At 42.6% G+C, this 24,465-nt stretch overlaps 1 protein-coding gene and 1 pseudogene across 1 annotated transcript in view; both read right to left on the bottom strand.

The window, feature by feature from the left end:
• The window catches only part of LOC119892505 (EMI domain-containing protein 1-like), a gene marked incomplete at its 3' end in the record, with an annotated part of 41,278 nt that extends 40,070 nt beyond the window's left edge, over nt 1–1,208 (bottom strand). Inside the window, 1 exon segment of the mRNA XM_038704777.1 lies at nt 503–1,208. Coding sequence (XP_038560705.1) covers nt 503–693 — 191 coding nt within the window.
• A 1,829-nt stretch (nt 1,209–3,037) lies between these two features.
• LOC119891732 lies at nt 3,038–23,851 on the bottom strand (annotated as a pseudogene).
• Between the last annotated feature and the right edge of the window lie 614 nt (nt 23,852–24,465).

The raw sequence follows: 24,465 nt of genomic DNA on the forward strand, positions 1-24,465 counted from the left end.
TCCACAGCACAGGAGCAGGTTTCATGTGGACAGATCGGAGGACTAAAGGCGATGGTCTGAAGAGTGCCCTGACAGCAGAGAAGGAGCAGACGTTGCTGCTGCTGCTCCTACATGTCCCGCTGCAAGGGACAAAGAGCACCCAACACTCCTCGGAGACAGTGGGGCTACTCTCAGGAGCCACACAGAGAGAAGGTGGGTGAGGCGGGACAACAATGAGGATGGGAGTCAACAGAGCAGTGTGTGCTGCCAGCACAGGAAAAAGGAAACCAACTGTCAGGAAGACAATAGGACCTGGTAGATGGATGGAGATGGGAGTAGCTGAGTCATGCAGTGACAACATGTGGCTGTAAGGTTTAAAAGTAGACTGTAGAGTAAAGAAAAAGGTTAGTAGCCTCTCTGCATAGGCTATAACAAGACATACTTGAGGAATCGCAGTGCACAGACATGTGTAGGTATTGTTGCCTAATAATATAAAATGAATAGGAAGTGGTTGCCTCCTTACCTTTTCTGATAGACTGAGGAGTGAGAGGCTGCTGCCTGGTCTCTGCTCAGCTGAGTCCCGGCTGAGTAGCTTTTGTAAAGTCCGGTTTTCCAAGTCCCGTCAACGAACGCGGTCAGCCAGAGTATCAGCACCGTCCAAAGCAAACTTTCTCTGCAAAGCGCGGACACGCTCTCCCGTTGGCGCGGTCCCATTTCCGTGGCATCAAAAGCACGGCCAGAAAAGTTTTAAATGAGCCCAACTTCCCCCCGGTTACAAAACAGACCGGGTAGTGAATCCGACCTCGCGGGAGGGAAATAGGGAGGGTGGGGGTGGATGTGTCAAACAGCACCGGGTCGGCTAGAGAATACGCGCATCCTATTCAGTAAAGTAGCAAACATGCACCTCTGTAGACTACACACACACACGATGCCTGACAGGCGTGTATTTGTCTGTCTTGAAATCCTAAGTGAACTAAAGAAGAATGCCGCCCCATGAACTCACGCTTCTCGTTTGTCTCTACCTATGACAGAGCGCCCACATCTGAAAATAAACCTTCAACAGAATGTGTGTGCGTGGGCGGGTGGGTGTTGTTTAGTGTGTGTTATCCTCCTTTCTCTATATGCTCTGCCTACCTCCGTCTGTCTGTGCACATTTCGAGCCGAGCCTTTACTGCAGCGGGCATGAAACCACTTTTATAGTCTCCTCGGGTCTTTTAAAAGCAGACTGGGTCTTTTTTTTCTCTGCCCCGTTCCAACCTCTCACAGAGGACAATGCGCGCTCAAGGCGACGGCACATTACGCGCTGTACTTGTGCTAAATGAATGATGGGCTGCTGCGTCTCCGAGCCGAGGTTCCTCTGAAATAACTGGAGCTGTGCCGGGGATGAGTAATTGTTTTGGGGGAAACACAACTTAATATAAAACTCATTCTGATAAAGTTCTGGCACTATTTGATTCGAAAAGTTAGGCTATATTTAAAAGCCCAAAGTCCAAGTAAGGTTGTTACTTTAACTAGATTGTTACCACACACACACACACACACACACACACACACATATATATACCTTATATACTGTATATATATCCTATGCTTATATGATGGTAACCATAGGACAAAATGGTTACATAGGACATAAATGCACAGGACCACCATAGGACAAAAACACATAGATGACATTACTGTAACCTCCCTTGTCCCATTATTGTGGGATATGTAGGTTTACAGTGCAAGCATACAGTAACCACTGGGCTGTGGTCCTGGTCCAAACTAAACTCCTGGCGCTGCAACCAAAAACTTGAGCCCAAGATGTATATCTGTGGTTGGGGAGACTACACCTCATGGGCTGAGCTGCATCTCTCACCAGCTGCAAAAGATGCTGCAGACTGCAAAGAGCACTTATGCAACTGGCTAGTGCTCTGTAGTTTTGGTGACGTTCTCAGGTAATGAGAGACGGCACACTTTGACACTCACAGAAGGGCATTCAGACTGGCACTAATCACCCCCTATACAAAAGGGAGAAACTGACTGCCCTTGAATGGGACTGAGCCCACATACCCCACCTGCTCCCAATCACAACAAACGGAAACTTTGGGGGTGGGGGGGAAGATCTGGAAAATGATGTGTCAGTCTTTTGTTTCAGGGCACCCATGGTATTTTACCAGGCCACTCCATAGTGATTGGGGTTAATGTAAATCCCTTCAGTCACAAGCAGCTGAAAATCATTTTGACCTTTGAGGAGGGTGACTGGAGTTAGGCTCCACTGAGATGATTTTAAAATAATTTTTTGTTATTCTCCTGCTTGCATCATTTCCTCCCCCCTAATACTAGACAAGCAGAAGTACCTGCATCATTGTCTGTGTAGGTGCATTCACTGAAGATCTGCTCACTCACATGAAGTGTAGGTTCATTAGACACACCATTCTTTCAACAGGGAAACACACACATGTCCTGATCTTCACTCTTTGCGATAGTCATACCAGATAGAGCTGAGACGGGGCCGGTTCTTTACCATTTGCCATTCAGAGGGGGCCTTTTTAAGATACACAATTCAGTAATGAGAAGCACGGCAGTGATCTTGGGCTTTTACAGGACTTAAGACTTAGTAAATGTTAACATATTTTCATGTTGCTACATGATGGATGTTGCATGTGTTACTGTATGGCTCAAAACTGTTGCTGTTTTTATTTCTGTGTTTCTGTGACGTCACTGCCACACCAGCTGCCAGGTGCTCCGGTGTGGTCTGATTTTTAGAGTAAACTTCACCTACTTTGGCATGCTGACCTCAGCAGCCTTGATTACTCAACGCTGCACTAGATCTGTTCCTTAAATGTTACAATACAGCACACAGTGCTACCTGCCTATACCGCAGGGAACAGCTGAAAAGCTACTTGGGTAAAGTGGAAAACTTTAGCAGCTTTTGGTCAGTGGTACATTTTCCACTGTATGCAGCAGCTTACGTTCCCTTTTACAACCTCAGCAGAAATACTGAGCATCCACTGTCCTTTTTGAGAATGGACAGAATTCTGAAATGTTTTATTGAAAGAGAAACAACAACAACTGCAAACATGTATTCATTAATAAACAGCAGACTGACACTGAAAGATCCTGACTCACTGTAACATACTGGGACTTTAGTCCACTGTAACACCAAAGAGAAATCCCTGGAGCTACTGCCCACAGTGAAGAGCTCAGTACAGTTGTGTGCTGCCACCTAGTGAGAAAATAAAGAAAGCTATGAAGTAGATATTGAGTCAAAAATACCCTAGTTTTCTTATGTGTCTATCAGTTTATTTTATAAACCATGTACAATCTTTAATAAAAATGTATTTGTTTATCCTGTAATCTGCCCAAAAGCCAGAGCTATCAAACATGTTTGTTCTCTCAAAAAGCAGACATGAGACATTGTTATTAATTAATATGCCAAAATAGACTGTGTGAAAGCAAACTAGCTCAGTGCGGCTGAGGGCTGTCTTTAGTCAGCATTGAGACATAAACAGACTCCCTGGAGCACCCAGTGGGAGATGTGCATGGTGGTGAACAGGTCTGCCTCAAACACCAGTCCCACACCCATTGCATTCCGCCGCAAGGACGTGGTGTACATCGGTGTCCGCAGCGTATTCTGTGGTAAAAAGCACACGGAAATTCACACATCAGGACAACAGGAAAAGCCATCAAAATAGTGAACTAAAGTATTGTATGGAGGCTTGTAGCGCTTGTGGTTCGCACCTGTAGCCTGAGGCGGCGTGTCTCTACAGGGATGACTTTGAGAATTGGCAGTTCAACAACCAGAGCTTTTGGTTTACTCCTCACTAGACAGCCCTTCTCCATATCCCAGTCTGCTCCCTCCAGGTACAGGCCAGACACAAAGCAGCCTGTACGGAAAAAGACTATTAGTCTTTCTAACTCATCGCTAATCGTGCAAATGGTGAGAGTCATTTCATACCCTGTCCAGGTCTGTCACTGACTTCATCCTCACTGCGGTACTGGGTCACCTCGGTGTACAGTGTGGATAGATCCAGAGGCCAGCCATTTTTCCTGCATGCGGCCTGGACCAGGGCAGTCAGGTAGGACTCTGGGATATGGAGTCCTGATAGCCACATAACCTTTGGCTCTCCCACATCCACCTGGTGGAAACAACATACACAGACACATCAGACATAAAAATGTATTCATAACTTGTGTGAATGCAGACGGCTACTTATAAGAGGTTATCTGTGGTAGTGTGTGTCCATCCTCACCCAGCAATTATACTGTTCATAACGCCTCTGGAAGTGGCTCATCCAGTTGCCGAGGGATTTCAAGGTGTCAGGTGCTAACTTCTTCCAAATGGCAGGGATGTGACCATTAAAAAGGGCCCGAGCGACCTCATCCAGCTCACTGCTCATTCCCACTTCACCAGCTAAGGCCTGGGGGACACAAGGAGAATCAGAAGTCTAACCCTGAGAAGCACAAAGATTCGACACCTGTCTGTATTAACCCCCCCCATATCTTGTTGTCCCCCGCCCCTCCTTCTCACCCTCTGCAGCTCAGCCAGAGAGCGCTGTATGCGGACCACTAGTTTGTTGAAGCGCTCCAGTTCTTGAAGCAGCACCACTGAGGTTGGGGAAACGTCTGTGCCAAACTTTTTACGGATCACGTCCATGTCGAATAACTTGGGCAGCTTGTTCTGAATGTCCTGGGCCACCTGGCTGATGTACTCATCCCTACTGATGCTTCCACCAGATTCACCTGAGGCATAAGAGAGTGTGTAACTTGTCAGCATGGTGGAAAAGAGTGAAAGGCAAACACCCTTTAACAGTATGGAACAGCTTCTCCATTTGAAAAATAATATATATTATTTCTGAGGATGCTCTTCTGCTCTCAGAGAGGCAAGAGAGATGAAAAGTAAATCCTACCGGTCTGAGGCTGCAGGTCTATTAGGTGACGCCACATGTCTTTAGCTGCCTGCGTGTAGTATCCTATCTCTGCGTTGGAATGAAGACCCGTTACCTCTGATGTGTTTGCCAGTGGCAGTGTCTCAATTTCATCTGTAACAGAGTATAGCTGTGAGTGATGAAAGAACATTTACTTCTCTTTTTTTAAAATAAGGCAATTTGACATAATGAAAACAACAACTGACCAACATATACATTCTTTGGGCCATTTGGAGGGATCTTGTAATCTACGTCCTTGTTGCAGAAGAAGTGGAAGCACCGGAAGTTGTAGAAGAGGAAGTCTCCAAGGTACTCATCCATGTAGACAGTCAGGATCCTACGGTCAAAGCTATCTATGGCTCGCCCACCATACATCACCTAGAAAACATTATACGGACAAGCGAAACTTGCAGCATAAGCTAGAAACATAATGAATATACAATTTATTTAAACATAATGAGTTCAGCCTAACCTCCCCAATAAGGTATTTAAGACTTCCCCAGGGAAGATTGCTGTCTCCTTGGTTGTGAGCTTTGGTCAGGTAGGTGTCCAGGATCTCCATACACACCTGTTGAGCACAGTTACATAGTTTAAACCACTAAAAAGTGAAATATAACTGTCATTAAACCACCCTTGTTTGAGATTTTTCACTAGTTTCAAAAAACATTCTGATATGTATTGGGAGTATGTGACTGTTACTTCCATGCTCATTGAATGTGGTTATCCCCCACTGGTGTGTACAATTTTTAAAAAGTATCACCTTGCTGTACTTGAAATACTACAATGTCATACTGCCAACATACAGAATAAAAGCATAAAATACAACATGTATTTGAGGAATTCCTTGCGTGATTTTAGAAACTTAACCCTCCCATCTACAAAAATCCAAACTGCTGAAGGTAGAGAAAATGTGTTTCACCTTTAGAGACTTTTGCAGGATACCAATGGGGAAATCCTTAATGGGGTTAGTGGTGATCCACAAACGGAAGTTGGGGTTGGGCTTGGTGATCCTCTATAAGGACTTCTCCAGTTCCTGTAGCCACTTTACCAGCAGGTGGCAGTTCTGTAGCATCAACCACTGACCACGGGACACAGCCCTCTCCAGCAACTGCAATTACTCTCAACTTCTTAACTTTTTATTTTTACTTAGTGTGACTACTTAGTGATCCTTACACTCAATTCACTTGACCAGACTTAAGAAGTCTTCAGTACCTTTTCTTGGCCTTGGCCCATAGCGAGGAACTTCAACTTGCCTCCAAAGCCTGACCTTTCTGCTAGTTTCTTGAGATCACTGCCTGGGTCAGAGCCAGGACTCAGGATGAAGACAATGGGGGAGGAAGGTGTGCTCTGCTCATAAACTGCATCAAAGCTGATCACAGGGGGCTGAACATATCTGAGCAGAAATACAACAACAAGTGGAAACTCAGGGCCTGATTTCTCTCTGTTTAAATAGTTATATCATCTGTAAACTTTGTCTCTGTCAATTTAACCTGCACCACAGTGGTGTATATACATTAACTGTATATAAAGTATACTGTATCACAGTGACAGTATATACATATTGTGTATATATATCTTTAACTGCATTATTAATTGAACAGAAAAATTAATAGAAACAGTCTCACTTCTCGCCCATGGTGACAGTGACATAGTCTGTCACAGCTCTGTAGACCCTATCAACACAGAAGCAGCGCAGCAACAGCAGCTTCTGAAAGGCTGACAGGTTCTCTTCATATTTCATGGCGAATGGAGCCTGTTCTGGGCCATCTAAGTCATACCACTGAGGAGAAATAGAACGAAGGTTAGACTCTAAACCGATTCAGTGAAATGCCTATGGTGATTCTTGTCACTGTGGTCAGTCACTTACAGACTTCCATTCAGTGGAATTTTTCTCCACATCATCAGGCAGAGAGCCAAACTGCTCAGGCAAGAGCTCTGCGAGTTTCACTATGTCCTCCCAGCCCTGGTCTGGAAGCCAGTCACAAGGCTTTTTGCGAGTGCTCTTTTCTAGGGATAGATTACCTTTAGTGGAAAAATAAGAAAATTTACTTTGTACATTGTGTGCATACAGATGTTTGTGATCACTGTAATCTACCTAAATATTTTAGAGTTAAACTTCTCTTGGATTTCTCACCCTTGATAAAGAACTCCAACTCCTCCTGAGGCACCCTCCCTTCTGCCTGCTCAATCTTGATGGTCATGTTAAAGGAAAAGAGTAGCTTGTGTCTCTCAAACAGACCTAAGGAAAACAGAAAGTTTAACTTCTACAAAGTAATCATGAGTACTGTGCTTTATCTAAAGAAATGCACATTTTTCAATCTATGTCATTATTTAGTCTTTAATATCTTACCTGTGCAGCCATAGTTATAAACACTGTATGTCAGAGTGTTCATGATGTTCTTCAGTCTTTGGAGCAGGACAGAGTCAGGTAAAGTTTAAAGTTGGGATCATAGTCAACTTCCTTGTCACCCAGCACGATGACCTGTCTGCCCTCTGCTCCTTTTACATTCTTCTCTAGGACATTGTCAATCACAGGGTCGATGTACTCATCCACATCTTGGAAAAGGCATGGGAATCCATATTTGATGGCCATCTCTACCTGCTTCAGGAAGTCTGGATCATTAAAAGATGAGATCTGGGGGGGAAAAGTGATGATAACACTGTCAGGACCGCACGTAGTGACTCTTTCCAAAGTGCTGACTCGGGGCTGTAAGCAATGGGGAACTATTGCAGTCAGTCTGGGACTTGTAAGCAGTAAAGACACAAAATGTACACATGTATGAGCTTTTTTGTACCTTGAGGTTATTGTTTTCTTCCTTCTTTTTAATCCAGTTGAGGGCTTGTTGTTGAGGGTCAATACACATGGGAAATCGACTCCCTCTGGTTGTGAGGATTCCATTCTGCACTGACAGCTCATCTGGAGGCAAGCCCTCTGAGCCCCATCTGTCACACAAGGTTTATTTGACACGTTAGCCCTATAGTCAGTGTTAAGAGCCATTGAAATAAAGACAGATCCATATATTTGCAACAAGCAGCCGTCCTGCTACTACAACAAGTAATTCCTATCATTTGATAGGACAAATTCATATTGTATATCAGTTTGTCTATAAGTTTCTTCTCACCTGTTGATTTCTACCTCATCAGTCAGAAGGTTTTCCAATTTGAAAGGCTGGCTTAAGGGGATGCCTCTCTCCTGCACATCCTTAACCCATATTTAGTATACCATTTCATTCCTGAAGTCCCAGCTGAAGGCCCCTTCGTAGCTCAGGAAAGCAGCAGAGATCAGACAGTCACCCAGGAGACGCACGCGACGCTGCTTCAACTCCTCCAAATCTTGTGTCCAATTGAGTGGGAAGAGTTGAAAAGAAAGACAGGAGGAAGAAAAGGGGTGACAAATAAAAATAAACAAATAAGCAACTCTGAGCAGGGTTGGTTAGGCGCAGGTATTGTGCCCCCCAGTGGTGGGTCTTTTATAGCCGCACCGTTCATTCTCGGAGCTCAGGCCAGAAATTAGTTTGTCAGCAGCTATCAGCCTCCTCTCCATGAGCTCAGCCTCCTCTTGTAGCAGCTGTTTCTCCCCGATAGCGGCGTGGTACTTTTCTCCAAGAGCCTTCAACTCTTTCTGGATGTCGCTAAGTTCGCTCTGAATCCGCTCCAGCTCCCGCTTACTGTGAAAGAAGTTCTTCTCTAGGCGTGCCAACTTAAAAAAATATAAAACAGTTTAGCTGTTTAATCTGTGTTCCTTCTTACAGAGCTTGATGTAATGTGCACTTACAAACCATACATTACCTTCTCTCTTTTGGGTTTTATCTCCCTGGCAACATCACAGTAACCCATGATAGCCTCAACAAACTTGAGCATTCCCGAGCCAGCCTTACTGATGGCTTGCATCTCCTCAAAGGTCGTGTGGAGGTTCTTTAGGAAGCCTAGCAGTGGGGCAATCGCAAAAAAACAACTGTGGCATACTTGCCAAACGCAAATGCCTCTATAATATGCAGAACATGGGTATTATCATTTGCATTTTAGGTTTCCATTGATCATGAAGCTGACTTACCTTTGACAGTCCTGACCTGGTTGTTATTTATGGAATCACAGTCCATCTCCATCAGCGAGCGCAGGAAGTTAGCCTCTGACATCATCCCCTTGGCTGACTGCCAACTGATCTCCTTGACGCCACGCATCACCAGGATGCACTCACAAACCACCTGCACCTGTTTGGGTGGCTTGGCAAAGGATCTACATAATGGACCAGCAGGACAAGGCAGATAGAGGGATGTGAACAGATTAACAGAGAGCATAAGTTTGCTTTTTGGTATATTAAGTCCTGGTTTTGCATATCATCAGTTTTCTTTTACAGAAGTTTAGTATGCGTGTCAACATCACTTACACTGTTTATTCCTTGAACCTGATCAGTCTGACCATTGTTAGGTTTTTCAGCAACAGAATGAAAATGACACTCTGAGTAAGGAGGAGAGTTTACCGGATCTCTGTGACATCAGATTTGTCCAGGTCTTGCAGGGCGTTGCGGGCTGCCTCTAATGCCGGCAGAGCCTCAGCCAGGGAGCTTTCAGCCTCTTTCTTCTCAACAGCTATCACTTTGTTCTGCTCTTCAATCTCTTTGGCTTTGTCTTCTGCCAGAGTCTTCTTCTCCTCAGCTAGAAGGAAAGGTTATTGGTAAGTGGTTTGTAACAGCTGTGTTTAGTTTCGGAAGCCTACAGTACACTGTGTTTATTATAACTCTGGCGTAAGAGATGCGGGTACTCACTGACCTACAGTGGTGTTTGTGGTGATCTCATCCAGCAGGGCCTCACAAGCTGTGGACTTTTCAGCGAGGACCACCTTCTGCTCTGCTAGCTTGACATTCAGCTCAGCCAGCTGCTCACTGGCCTCCTTCAGTTTATCCAAACCTCCCTCTAGACGCTTGCACTGAGCTGGAACAGGAGAGAACAAGTTAACAAAACACAGTCTCTCACATCATCACAAACGTATTAATGCACACGTGGCACCAGTGTAACCCTTCCCACAGAGACACTGAATTAATTAACATGTTCCATCTTCTCACCCAGGATAGATTGGTCCTTTTCCTCCAAGAGGTTAGAGTAGGTGCTAATGAAGTCCAAGTAGTTCTTTGGAGTAACAAAGTTACAACGCCTGAGTTTCTGCTGGAAGAGCTTGCTGTAGTCACCCACAGAGCTATGGACCATGCATACATGAGCTATCACTGCTGCAGAGTGTGCCACAGGAATCATTGGACTTTCACCTGTAAAATATATAATACAGAATTTTCAGTTGTAGGTCTCATTGCAGCTAAACAAAGTAAAGAAAAAAACTTTTCCACAACAAAAACAAAGCAAAAAAGATACAAATGTGTGTAATTACACACCGAGAAAAGACTGAGCCACTGCAAGTAACGCCTGTGGAGGCCACGGCAGGAACCAGTCTATCACAGTGTTGTTCATCAGTCCTGAGACAGAAGCACACACAGTTGGTTAAATAAAATCAGAAATTATATTCAAATCAAGTGAAGTCTAACATCGTTTTTCACCTGGGAAGTTCCTGCAGCGTGTTCTCAAGGTGTCGCCCCCCGGGAGACATGCTTAAAACAACGTGTAGATTGTCGGCGCACTTGTTGACAAAGTACTGCCACACACTCTCTTTGGAAGGACCTGCTCCCATCTAAAGAGCCTCATCACGAAGCTGGTTGAGAAGTGACTCCCTCTCATCATCAGGGAACAATGTAGGCACAATGCCTATAAAGACAAAGCATGATCAGAGGGCTACAGCTGTAGCTTTTAAGAAAGATAAATGTAGGATGAGCCTGGGGTATATAGTGATATCCAACCTGAGGTGAGCATGTTGTTAATCAGTTCCAAGAAGCCTTCCTCAACAACATGTGCATCAGAAAAGAGGAACACTGTCTTCTTATTTTCAATGCCAAGCTTCAAGTACAGTGTTTTCAGGTCGTCACGGAGGTTTGACTCACTGTATCCTCTGCTTAGTGTTATCTCAAACATCTGGGAAAAGAAGATTCCATTACTAGATGCTGGAGATTTCTTTGCAAATATCTCTTCACATGAGATGTTTGATAACATAGAAATAAGAGTGAAAAAATGACATTTAGAAACACAGACCTGTAACTGCACCATCTCTGTTAATCTGCTAATAGAGTGTCTGTGCTTGATCAGACCCATCAGGTTTGGTGATGGTCAGTCCATTGTAGACTCTTGACAGGTCCCTCAGGTTGAAGATGTAGTGGAACTTGGAGGGAGTGGGTGGAAGATCTTTGATGATGTTGTTGTACAGTTCCAGAGTGCAGAAGGTGACCTTATCACAAACTTTCTGTATGGCGTCCTCAAATGGCTAAAAGATTTGATCAGGTTTAACAAATCTGAGTGATATTGATGACTGAAATTCTGGTGTGTATTGATGTATGTGGAAAAGAAATACTCACTCTGCAGTGGCCTTTGATAATGGAAGCGTAGATAAGGTGGAGGGACTCCACTGCAGGGAAGGGGATGCTGAAAACACTGAAGAGCGAGATAAAGCGGGGATCCACCTCGTTCCTCCCACCTCCTGCCTTTCCCATGGCAGCAATAAAGCCAAGGTCCTTGAGAATTTTGCAGTTAAGCTCCTTCCCTCTGTCATATATGCCTCCCCGGTCCAACAACAGCTTCAGAAGTGCGATAGGCTGTTGTGTGCCGTAATTATCCACCTGGGCGAGCATACAGTATATTACAATATTATCAAAAATACAAGCGTTGTCATTCACCACAGTAAAGGCGATAAGAAACTTGGTTGAGAGCTCGGAGCCGGTACCTTTGGCATATTCATGTCATCCATAAAGACAAGCAGTCTCTTCCCCACTGTAGGCCCATAGATCTCTTTGGTCCTTTTCTCCACCTTGGCTTCTAAGTTTCTCTGTAGGTCCATTGACGTTGTTCTGGATGAGAAGTTGATGATCAGAGTAATCTAGAAACAAAAGGGAAGAATTTTAAAGTATTCAAACTCAAGTGACAAATGTGCACATGCATGGTAAGATGATAAACTCACAGTTGTATCTGCATTCAAGTTCTTCAGGACGTTCAGAATGGTAGCGGTCTTGGAGGTGCCAGACTCTCCCACCAGAAGCACTGGCCTCTTTATCTTCACCATCTGTTCCAGGATCCAGCTGGCTCTCGTGGTGTCGATAGTTGGCACTAAAGTAAAGATGGGGGAATCAAAGTGGAAGAAGTGGAAGTTTGGGAGGGCCAAAATGTTTAAATCCATATGTATGTATGCAGGACACTTCTGTCCTTGCCTCATAGCTCACCAAATTGACCATTACCTAGAATATCAGCAAACTTCATTTCAGGGTTGTGGATGTATCTGGTGACCAGGGAACTCCAGGGAACCCACCTCTCCTGTGTTCCATCAAAATGGAAATCATAGAGAGTCGGGAGGTATCCTGTATGGACATTTTCTTATCAATAGTAAGACTTGCACGTATGCATGTTCAGAATTAGAGTATAGCAGTAGCAGCAAAGTGTAAAAGTAAAACTATAATCTCATATTATATATAGCCATACCTCCCAAACAAATTCTCCAAATTCTCATTTCTATCTATCTGTTTTTTTACCTGGGATCTCACCAGGTCCAGCCAGCATGTTCTCATCATTCACTGAGGTTAAGCAGGAAAGCCTTTTGATGAACTCATCAAACTTGGTCCTGCCGCTCTCCAGCAATGTGGCCCCTAGTGAGCAGTACAGAGCTTCCAGGAAGTAACACTCCAGGACTTCAGCTCTACTAGTCTCAATCTCAAGCAGCGCATCCAGTGTCAAGCACAGCTGAGTCACCTGAACACACAGCCAACACATGCACAGTTCACCCAAGTAGTCTAAACATGGGACTATCCTAATAAAATCCAATCCACTTTATTTATATAGTACAATTTAAAAAACAACAAGGTTACCAAAGTGCTTTACAGAGATGATATATAATATGCTCATGACAGATAAAAACAAAACAAATAAAAACAACACTGACAGTGACAACGAAGACCACAGCAGCCCTCATGGTGAATTAAAAGCCAGGGAATAAAAATATGTTTTTAAACGAGATTTAAAGGTGTGGAGGTTGGGCGCCACTTTAATGTGAGGAGGTAAGTCATTCCACAGTTTGGGGGCAACTGCTGAAAAAGAGCGATCGCTCCTGGTCTTCAGCCTGGTCCTGGGCACGTTCAGCCGCAGCTGATCAGCAGACCTCAGTGACCTTGGCGGGGTGTAAGTTTGCAGGAGCTCAGAGATGTACTGAGATGCCAACCCATTAAGTGACTTAAAAACAAACATTAGAATCTTAAAATGTATTCTAAAATGTACAGGGAGCCAGTGGAGCGAGGCCACTAAAATAAATACAACAATACCAGTACTGGAGTATGATGGATGGAGGAGATTAACCCACCACGTTCAGATCTGTCTGAGGGACAACAGTCTTCAGTTTTGGGCCCTGTTTCCCATCAACGATTCCATCCACAATCATGTCAATAGAGCTGTGCACATACTTCTCGAACAGTTTGTTGAGCACGTCTTGTTCCTAAAAAAATCATCATCATTTATAAGCAAGTACAATTATTATATACAGTGTATATGCGTTTTTCTCATACCCCGCCAGATCTGTTGTTCACCCATCTCTGCCAGTATGGGGTGTATCGCAGGTTTTTGGGATCAACGAAAACCATCCCACAGCGGAAAACAGTAGCGGTGGAAGCATACTGCAGATCTCCAACCTGTGACGGTGAAGTTTCCCTACATTATTCTCTCAAAGTTGCTTTGCAGAACAGCTAAAAATTCAGACAAACCTCAAACAGCATGGCACAGTGACTCTAAACGAATCCGTTCTCCGTCGGCTAGAGTGAGGAGCTTGTTGTCATCCATCACCGAGTTCATATTCTCGACCCAAAGAGCATCCACATCCCTGGACCATCAGTCCAGTCTCGAGCGTCAGGGTCCAGAATACCATAAAGTTCAATCACACTCATGGCTTTAGGGTTCAGAGGGTTTGTTCCACAGCATCATTGAAGTTGGGATAGCGGACACGAGGGCAGTCCAGCCCAGGGAACAGGTCTGAGATCAGCCCGAGGAACAGAGGCACGTCCTCAAACACAAACTTTGGCAGGTTCATGTCCCTGAGAGCGCGCATCAACACCATATCCTATGGGGAGGAAAGACGGAAATAACAAGAGGAGACCACAAGGCATTACAAAATCTTTCAAAAACAAGAATTAAAGTGGAAAATATTTTCTATGATAAATTTACTTTCATCAGAGAACATAACTTTGGACCACTCAGCAGCAGTCCAGTCCTTTTTGTCTTTAGCCCAGGCGAGACGCTTCTGACGCTGTGTCTTGTTCAAGAGTGGCTTGACACAAGGAATGCGACAGCTGAAACCCATGTCTTGCGTACGTCTGTGCGTGGTGGTTCTTGAAGCACTGACTCCAGCTGCAGTCCACTCTTTGTGAATCTCCCCCACATTTTTGAATGGGTTTTGCTTCACAATCCTCTCCAGGGTGCGGTTATCCCTATTGCTTGTACCCTTTTTTTCTACCACATCTTTTCCTTCCCTTCGCCTCTCTATTAATGTGCTTGGACACAGAGCTCTGTGAACAGCCAGCCTCTTTAGCAATGACCTTTTGTGTCTTGCCCTCCTTGTGCAAGGTGTCAATGGTCGTCTTTTGGACAGCTGTAAAGTCAGCAGTCTTCCCCATGATTGTGTAGCCTACAGAACTAGACTTAGAGACCATTTAAAGGCCTTTGCAGGTGTTTTGAGTTAATTAGCTGATTAGAGTGTGGCACCAGGTGTCTTCAATATTGAACCGTTTCACAATATTCTAATTTTCTGAGATACTGATTTTGGGGTTTTCATTAGTTGTCACTTATAATAATCAAAATTAAAAGGAATGAACACTTGAAATATATGTCTGTGTGGAATGAATGTATACATTATACAAGTTTCACTTTTTGAATGGAATTACTGAAATAAATCAACTTTTTGATGATATTCTAATTATATGACCAGCACCTGTATTTACAAGGCCAAAGCCGTCAGTCACTAGTAAAAAAGTGCCATTCATTTACACCAACATTTTCCCAAAGGCAATCAAGCTGCAGCCTATACCTGAGGGATCGCAAATGAATAACTCTGTAGTTCCATGTTGAATGGAAACAAAACAAAGAAGTTTTCTATTCAGTTTTATATGAAAATGAAACATGAAAATGTTAATAACTACCTCGCTGAGGTCTGGTGAGCCTCTCTTTAGCTCTCCTGCCATAACTAGGACAGACTTCGGAGCTCGCAACCCAAAGTCATAATGAGACTGCTTGGACAGCTGCTCACGAGCCAGCTTATACGGCACTGTCATCTTCTTTGCCAGCACCTGAAAGTACAAAAGTGAAGAAATAAAATCCTCAATAAGAAATAGCTGCTGGCTCTTCAAGTGCAGGTTCCTTACCATGTAGTCCATGCCCTCACCACAGTTTGTAACCACACAGAGCAGGCCTAAAGCCTTGGCCAGATCTTTAGTGGACTCAGTCTTTCCTGTACCAGCCGGTCCAGCAGGAGCTCCACCCAGGTACATGGAGAGGGCCTGCATCACAAATACACACCCACATGCAGAGATCCTGCTTCTGAAACAGCTTTCGGTGTTTTTATTAATTTGTTGGGTTAATACAAATTTGCAAAGCTTCTCAGACCTGTGTGAGTGTGAGGTAGATCCGGTCTGTCAGTGGGGTTATAACCAATCGACCATTCAACCCCATGTATTCATAGCCGCAAGAGAATGACGCACTGCACTGACGCACAAATGGGTTGTCATGTTTCTTGATCCAGTAGAATCTTAGTTGGCTTTCCCACTCAAACTCTTGTGCGTCCATTATACTGAAAAGATAATAACATTTCTAATTTCATTTAAGTTCACCTTCAAACACACGAGTTACACTCATGTGCGATAAAAAAAAAGGTTGAAACTGGCAACGGTTAAGAAATTCATGTTTTCCCAGGTGTCCACCACCTCCTTCACTCCCTGGAAGCACAGATACAGATAGTATGTTTCATAAGTTTTCATGATTTTACTGATAAACTAATACAACAAATCCCTAACACCAGTTTAAGGCCATTCACAAAGGCGCTTGCCTTCTCAATGCTGAGCTCTTTTACAGCAGAAGTGACAATGTCACCTATGACATTTGCATATTTGTGCAACTCCATAGCAAACCAGAGTGAAGCTGTCAAGGTTCGTCTCAAAGCTAGTGCCAGTCCTTTCCATCAGTTCCTTCCAGTGTCTGCAGCACAAAACATAAAAACACATTTCAATTTTGAGGTGTGCATATACAGTATATATATATATATATATATCCTGGTCAACATACAATAATTTGATACTATTATTAATCTGCATCTTGTTTTGGGTGTCAGATTTATTTTGGTTAGATTCTGGTGTCAATCTGCAGACTGACCTGTCTCTGAGGGCCTCATTCTTCAGGTCCAGCAGAAGAGGCAGGGACTCTCTGAACTCCTTCATGCGTCCTTCTAGAAAGAAGGCCACTGGTAACGCCCGCACATCTTTGGGCAGCTGCCTCAAGCTTTTTATGAAACCCTCAACACCCTCCTGCAGTAGCTGGATGTTTAAATCCACCCACAAGGTCTGAGACCACTCTGTCTTTGCATCCTAAAGATGTAAAGGACAAACACATGAAATATCTGAAAAACCATTTTGACTAGAATTTCGTTAAATGTGTCCTAATATGTAACTTAGATGTGTCACCGACAACCACCACATCTGACCTTCTGAGCTTTATAGATACCATATATCTGTCTCAAGCCCTTCATGTCATTCTGAATGCTGATAACCTCTGGGTACACGGTGACTGGTAAGTCCAACAGTTTCTCAGCATTAGCTAGCTCCTGTCGTCCTGCCACTACCCTGGCAAGGTCCGCCTCACATGTTTCCATAATGGTCAGTCCTGCAAAGAACAAAAGAAAGAGACTGGTTGCTCCACTACATTTGAAGATATAACACCATATTTTGTTCTTCTGGATGTAACAAAGGCAGGGTTCAAGTTCACAAATACCTTTCTCCAAATCATCTCCCACAGCTCCAGGGCCATGCATGTTAAAGCTTTCAGCAAAGATAGACAACTCCTTCTTAAACTCTGGGGGTGTAATGGAGGGAGAATAAGAAAATTTAAATAAAATAAAAAAACACAAAATAAACAGTACATTTAATTTTCTGTTTAGGGAGATGTTTTGGGTTTGGTGTCTTACCTCAGTAAATGATTTCTTGACATCTGTCAGACTTCGATCCACTTTTCTGGATTCTGTAAATAGGTCACTCCACATCTGGCCGATATTGGCCACCAGCTCCAGTTCATCCTCCCCAACCTACACATAAAAAATACAACGAAGGAATTCAACAAAGGGAAACACTATAAACTTATGCTTTCAAGGCAAAATAATTTAACATTAAACACACAGTACCTTTATTTTGTACATGGCCAGTGTTCTGTATCTTTCCTGGATATCAATGAATCTCATCTCCACATCTAGAGACATATCCCTGATGTCTGAGATCGTGCTAAGGACAGACTTTAGCTCTTCAAAAGTGTCAGGGCTCTGTTTCAGCTTCATAGAGAGTTGCTGTTGTAGAAAAAAACACATGGATGAATCACATATAAAAAGAATATTTACTATAAAAATAACAAACAGTACAGCATGATTCAATACCATGAGTTCATCTCTCAAGTTGAAAAGATCCTCCTTGGTAGGCTTGTTGAGCAGGCTACCTAGTGAACTGATCCAGGACTCAGCGATCTCCCGCACTGTGTGAGCCAGAGGCTCCAGGTTTAAACGGATGCTGTGCTCATTCTTAAACAAAGACTCCAGCATCACCTCCTGATTGATATGAGAAAGGAACTGCAGCTTATCATCATACATGACACAGGATGGTTTTCTGGCAGCAAACTTTTCATTGGCGATGGTTTTGTTCCTTTCCCAAAGGGGCCTATAGCGTCTCCAGTGGTCAAGGTACCGATCCACAGACAGGAGGAGCCTCTGAACATTCTGGTACACTGTCCTGGCACTCTCGTGTATCTGAGGATGCTGCCACACGTCACTGCAGAAGGTAAATGTCACTAGCTCCTCTTCACCACTCACACGTTGTGGGGGGCACTCAATGCAGGTCCCACGCATCCAACGCACAAATTGCTGAAATACAGAAATATAAGCACAACCAAGTCACGTCAACCGTGTAAGATTAGAAATAATACTTGGACAAAAATTTTGTGAAACTCATGGAGAATCATGGTGATCCCACCTTGGTGCTCTCCATACAGTCTCTGATACACTGCATGATGAGCCAGTAGATCTCATTGCTTGGGGGCTGCAACACAATCTTAGGGGCAGAGAGGATGGCATCAATTTGGAAAAGAGCAGTATTTCCCATCAGTGCCACGTTGAAGGCCTGAACGTTCCTAAATGTGAAAGTCAGCAAGAGGGATGTTACAATGCTTGAGAAAGATACTGTACTGCATTTTAAAGGAGCATTATCACGTAATTACCTCAGCACCATCTTCACAAGGGAGTCTAGTACCTTGCGTTCCCAGTACATGTAATAATCAACCATACATTTGGCTTTGCCACTGCTGGTTTCCATGATCAAATGTTCTATCTTAGTAATGAGGGGTCCAATGTCGGCATGCTTCCTACTCAGTAAATTCACAGTCTTGGTCCGCTCTCGCTCAATACATTCACAGAACTCCTTGACACCTTGAAAAAAATTGCAAGTCAATGAAAATGAATTCTTATAACGTAATTATTACATCTGATAAAAAATATCCTTCTTTTAGTTTTACCAGGTAAGTTGTCTGATTTATCTGGGACTGGAAATTTCAGTAGGTTTGCCATCACCATGGATTGCAACTTGGAATCGATCTCTCGCTCATTCTTCTGAATTTGACTGACAACTGACTCAAACTTAGAGACAGCCTGCCTGCCCCGGCTGATGAAGTCTCCGATACCTAAATAGATAAAAACATATTATCTGAAATCAATTTTACAGACAACATTCATTTCATCAGACCTTGAGTGTGTATAAATCAGATTACACAAACATTTGTGCCTCTGCATGCATCATACCCAAGGAATTCCAGTTGAGTCTTTTGACTCCAAATTGCATCTCTTTTTCCACCGCTTTGATCTGTTGAGCCAGCATAATGAACTGTGCCTCACTAAGGCTGTCCATTACACAGTGGTAGCAGTTGACAAGGTTGTGCAGATCATCCACATACCTAAAACCAAGATTTACAGAGGTCAGGCCAGAGACTACACCAATCAGTGGTTTTGTGATTTAGTATCTACTCTGTATTCAGTTACTGGCGGGTAGCATTACCTGATTAATTTGTGCTCTTGTAGAGCAATATTTTGAGCCAGATACGGCACAGAGTAGCCCAGTGACACAAGGCTGTTGGTCTCAGAAATTATTTCCTTGATCTCTGGAGCAAAGTTCACAGTGTATCGCATGCCCCTCTTTTGACTGCCTTCAGTTGGTGGGACATCCTTAAAATGAGAATAATCAAAACAAATGTAGGGAATTTGAGAGAATAAGAATAGTTACTATATCTGTATTTTGCACAATACTGAATAAGAGGGATACGTAAGTAAATAGTATAGGATATATACCAGTTCTGCCTGGATTTGTTTTTCACTGGTAATCTTGTCCAACAGGGTTTTTTTCATTAGCAATGGCAAGTTGTGTTCTGTCTCAGCCATCCAGTTCTTATACTTCTTCACCTCATAGTCCCGAATCTGCACAGCCATTTCCACGTACTTGTCCTTGGCCTAAGCAGAATGTAGCAAGGCTTTCAATAACAAAAAGTTTAAACCTATACAGCTGTGGAACATTGACATAACTCACCACTTTGCTCTGTTCTCCCTCCAACATCTCTGGCTCTTGCAGGAAGGGAAGGATGGTGTGTTTGATGCGATGGAAAAGAGATCGGACCCATCTAATGGCTCCTGCCACAGGAGGCTCATTCTTATTTAGTGGTGGTTTGTTCTTCTTTGCCTCAAATATTTCATTTATGCTTTCCACCTACAACAAAGACAAAAAGACTTAAGACTTTGCAGAAGTTTTCTACAAAAGTGCTTGTTGCAGACCATGTTCACTATATTCAAATTCCTAATTATAAACTGATACAGCAGCACGTTTTTTTTAAATACAGCAGTGTTGAATGATGAAGCTGCGTGCAATCTAACTTCATGGTTTTATATGGATTAATGTGCTCCACCTTGATACATCAAATGTACAGGAAATAATTGCCACGGGTAATCACTAAATTTAGTTAGTTGTAAATGTTGGTAGTACAATGTAAGTCACATTGCAATACACATGCATGGACTCAGTGTTCCTGAAACTGAAGCTTTGTATTGATCTGATATTATCATAAAATTTGATAGCATTTAAAATATAACTGTGACGTCAAATACCAATCAGCACTTTTTCTTGATTTCACAGTACGGTACCTCTTTGCAATACTGAGCCCGGATGTCATTAAACTTTCTCATCAAATGATTGTTGATGGCCTCTCTGGAGCGGATGTGTTTGAATTTCAGGAGCATGTCAAAGGCAGCCGCTGAAGAGCGCAGTGTCTTAAAAGACTCATCAATGAAGTTGATGGTCTCTCCTTCAATAGCCTGAGAAGAAGTGAGTCAGCTTGATAACAGAGGTGCAGCACACAGACAACTGACAAGTACATTAATACTAGCAAAGCTTAATTAACTTGTTGTGTTGGTCCAGAACCTTCAACTTCTGCATGCTGGACGTCCTAAACTCACCTGCACCGTAGTGTCAAAGTCTTGCATGATCATTTTCCAGCTGGATTGGATTAAAGTTGACATCCTCAATAGGCAAAACCAGGCTTTCCACTCTGCACAGCACTTCATCAATTTGTTTTGGGTCACCAGTCACACCTTTTAGCTCTGGACCAAAGATGTTATAGAACTCCTCCAAAATCTGCACAAAATCACAAATCCAGGAAAACAATTTTAAATAACTGAGTTGCTTTTTATGTATCTTCACATGTTCAGCTATTGAGTGAGAGGTCAGAATTTATGAAGTGTATGTACACTGACCTGCAAGACATTATACAGGTCCTGACAGACGGAAGCCATGTAATCAGTCCTCTCAAACAGTCTCTTCCGGTCAAATTCCCACCGTGGATCCCTATCGGATTCTTCAATTTCAGCACGCATTTCAAAGTAGGATGACTTCCACTTGTCGAGAACCTGCTTAGCATCATGCACCTTAGATTTGGCCACTTCCCTCTTATCTCTGTCCAAGGCACAGCACATTGTTAAATTATACTGAAACCACAAAACAACCTATGCGAATAAAGGGTTCTGACTGATTGCTGACCAATATTTTAAGTTAAACTCTATCTAAAACCTGAACTTCCTATGAAAAATATATTCACACATACTTGAATAGCGTGTGAACATCAATTACTTGATCCACACGTTCACACAGCTGCCAGGCAATACGCTCCATTAGAGGGACCATGCGCTCGTTTGTGTTATAGTGGCAAGAGATCATCCACACAATTTGCAGGCTGCTCATCAGGGGAGGGATAGTCTCCAGGATCACACCAAAATTTACTCCAGTAGCCAGATTCTACAACAGACAACAGTAACTTTGATAAAAGTGAAGATGAGGATTGAAGAACAATTTTGCAGTCACCATTTATTTTTTTTTAAATCCTTTTTTTATCCTCCAGTTAGACATTGTTAAGAATATTCAGCAACAATGCATTTAAAAAAAAAAGTTCACCATGAAGTATCTTTCCAGTGTGCTCAGGAAGCGTAAATTATCATCTGACTCCACACGGTATTTAGTCAGTTCAGCAACCGTTCCTTCCAGGGTCTGAATAACGCCTGCATCTGCTTTGGTCATCACCTCCAAGATCTTCTTTACCACAGGCTGTTTAAGTTTCTCACTCAGAGCATTCAGGATGGATGTGCGCTCCTGCCAAAAAACTATCTCGGCCATAGGGCCAGGTGCCTGGAGGAAAACACAAAGTGAATGTTTCACATCGGTCTATGGACATCACGGTGTATTTTTTTCCTGCTTTCTTTCTTGAAAAATTTCATTATGAGCTGACAGGGATTTCATTTCTGCTAACACTTCAGACATTTCAGCAGGCAGTGTTCGCCACAGGATTTTGTGAGACTATGGTGGGTGGACATCGACCCTCACGGGTGGTCCGCGGAAGAAAAAATTGTACATTTTAAAGTTAAGTGTATTCATTTGGTGCATTTTAAAAGCAAAATAAAGAGGCTAGATCTATGAAGAACTTTGCACTCTTGTTAACAATTTTGTGGCCTAGTAAACAATTTAAAAAGCAAAAAGTCACCTAATTTATTTAATGTTTTTCCAGCAACCATAAAGCAAAGAATAATTTGAGAGTACTTTCCCTAATATTTTATTTTACTTTTAATGGACACAAGTAACATGTTTAATACTTCCTGTGAATATAATTCAATAAATCTTATTTCCATATATACTGTAAACGTTGTGTTAACACCTTATTTTGAAAACCGGACTTTGTCACATGTGTATCCTCGCTCTACTTACACCAAGTCCAACGCAATTTAATAAATTATATTTTATGTTGTGCTCATATTGCGTACAATTAAGATTTAATAGCCAGAATAAAGTCGTTAACCTTGCCTGTCAGCTCGCTCTGTTCCTTTTAACTGCATTTACCATAAAGGCTCTAATATGTGTGCAATTTAGCATCAAGCTTGATTGCCTTCTCACAAACAAGAGACAGTGGAAACACCATGGGAAACACTCAACGCTGTTCAAACCCGAGTTTATAGCAGCGGGGGGCTGCAGCGGGAAAACACAGAGTTAGAAGTCTTTTATGTTAATATATTTTTGGTTCATTTTGAAACTATCACGGAAAAAATGAATTAATGGGAAACACTGCAGCAGGGACTATACATGCCAGTGTCTGACCCTAAGTCCTTCAGCTAAATTTACATTCTTTAACTGTGACAAACCACCAAGCCTGCCTGGGTTGAAAGAATATAGGGATGGTTACAAACCTGGTGCTTTTTATTTTGCTGTTCCTCTATAACAATAGTAATCTGAGCCTGCCAGTTCATCACACACTGCTCCAACTTCTCTACTATCTCTGGATTAGAGAGCAGTACATCCACCTCCGGCTCCAGGTCTAGCTCAGGGACGTGCAGTGTAATCTCATCTGTGACAAAGAGACTGAATTTTAGATTGTAATGTTTTTTATTTTAAAAGGTTATGAAATGAGCATTGAAAATATAAGTGAGCAGTATTTTCACAACAGTTTACAGTCTCCGGGCATGTACAGCTCAACATATGCTTAAAAAAAAATGTGTACTTGTTTTTAGTAGTGAAACATTAAACTCATGAAATAATGAGCCTTTGGTATATCTAACAAAACAAACCTTGAATCTGAAGTTGTTGGATAGTTGTGTTGAGCATTCCCAAAAACTTGTGCGTTCTGTTGAGCAATTCATCACGAATTGTGACTTGTCCACTTGACTTCACTGGAGTCTCTTCTTCACCCTCTCCACTGGTATCCTCCTGAGGAGAAACTTTCCTTCTTTGATAACCCACACCAATTTTCTGCATCTGGTGGGCAGTGAGCAAGGGTATATACACCTAACAAGAGACAGTAAAATATGCATCCTGTAAAAAAATCTGAATTTTTTGATATACATGGGTGATGACATTGACATTTTTTTCTGCTGTTACATAAAGTTTTTGTCTGACTGGGAAATGTTACTTGGGTAAGTTTGTTCCGCAGCACAAGAAGGGGATCTCCATTTTGCATGCCAATGGAAAATAGCCTCATGTCCAGTGGTTCAACAATGGTCTCTATTGAAAACACAAATAATAATCCGTTTTCTGTGCTTGAGCAGGCTTTAGTTGTATTGACAATTATTATTATGTATTGTTAGTGAAGTGCTCGCCTCACGCACACGCCCCGCACGTCGCCAAAGTTGAATTGTCTTGAATTTTTTTGTGCGAGACGCGGAGCACAAATCATTGGAAGAGAGACAGATCCTCCCTGTTTGTGACTTTCCAGAATCTATTACTCTTTACTAAATAGGACATAAACAGGAGGGAATTTGCATGGCTGAGCATCCCCGCAAAACTAGATGATGAGTTATATAACAAATGAATTATAAATGGCCAAAACAACACATAGAATACATTATTCTACTTGCCAGAAAGTGATTGCAGCTACTTATTGACTGAAAGGTTATTTCTTCCCTGAAATTACTTCATTATATTCATGAGGGTTAAATTTGATAGATTATAACTCACCTAGTACTTTTTACCTCTTAAAATACCTTTAATGGCCAAAACAACACAGAAAATGCAGTATTACACTTGCCAGAATGGGACTGCAGGCTATTTATTGACTGAAAGCTAGTTTCTGCCATAAAATGACTTGATTTCATTCAGAAGAGTTATATTTGACAGATTATAAAACCGAAATTG

Source organism: Micropterus salmoides, unplaced genomic scaffold, assembly GCF_014851395.1.
Source record: "Micropterus salmoides isolate LMB-PRFRI ecotype aquatic unplaced genomic scaffold, ASM1485139v1 Ms_hic_scaffold_7, whole genome shotgun sequence".
Taxonomy (NCBI): Eukaryota; Metazoa; Chordata; class Actinopteri; order Centrarchiformes; family Centrarchidae; genus Micropterus; species Micropterus salmoides.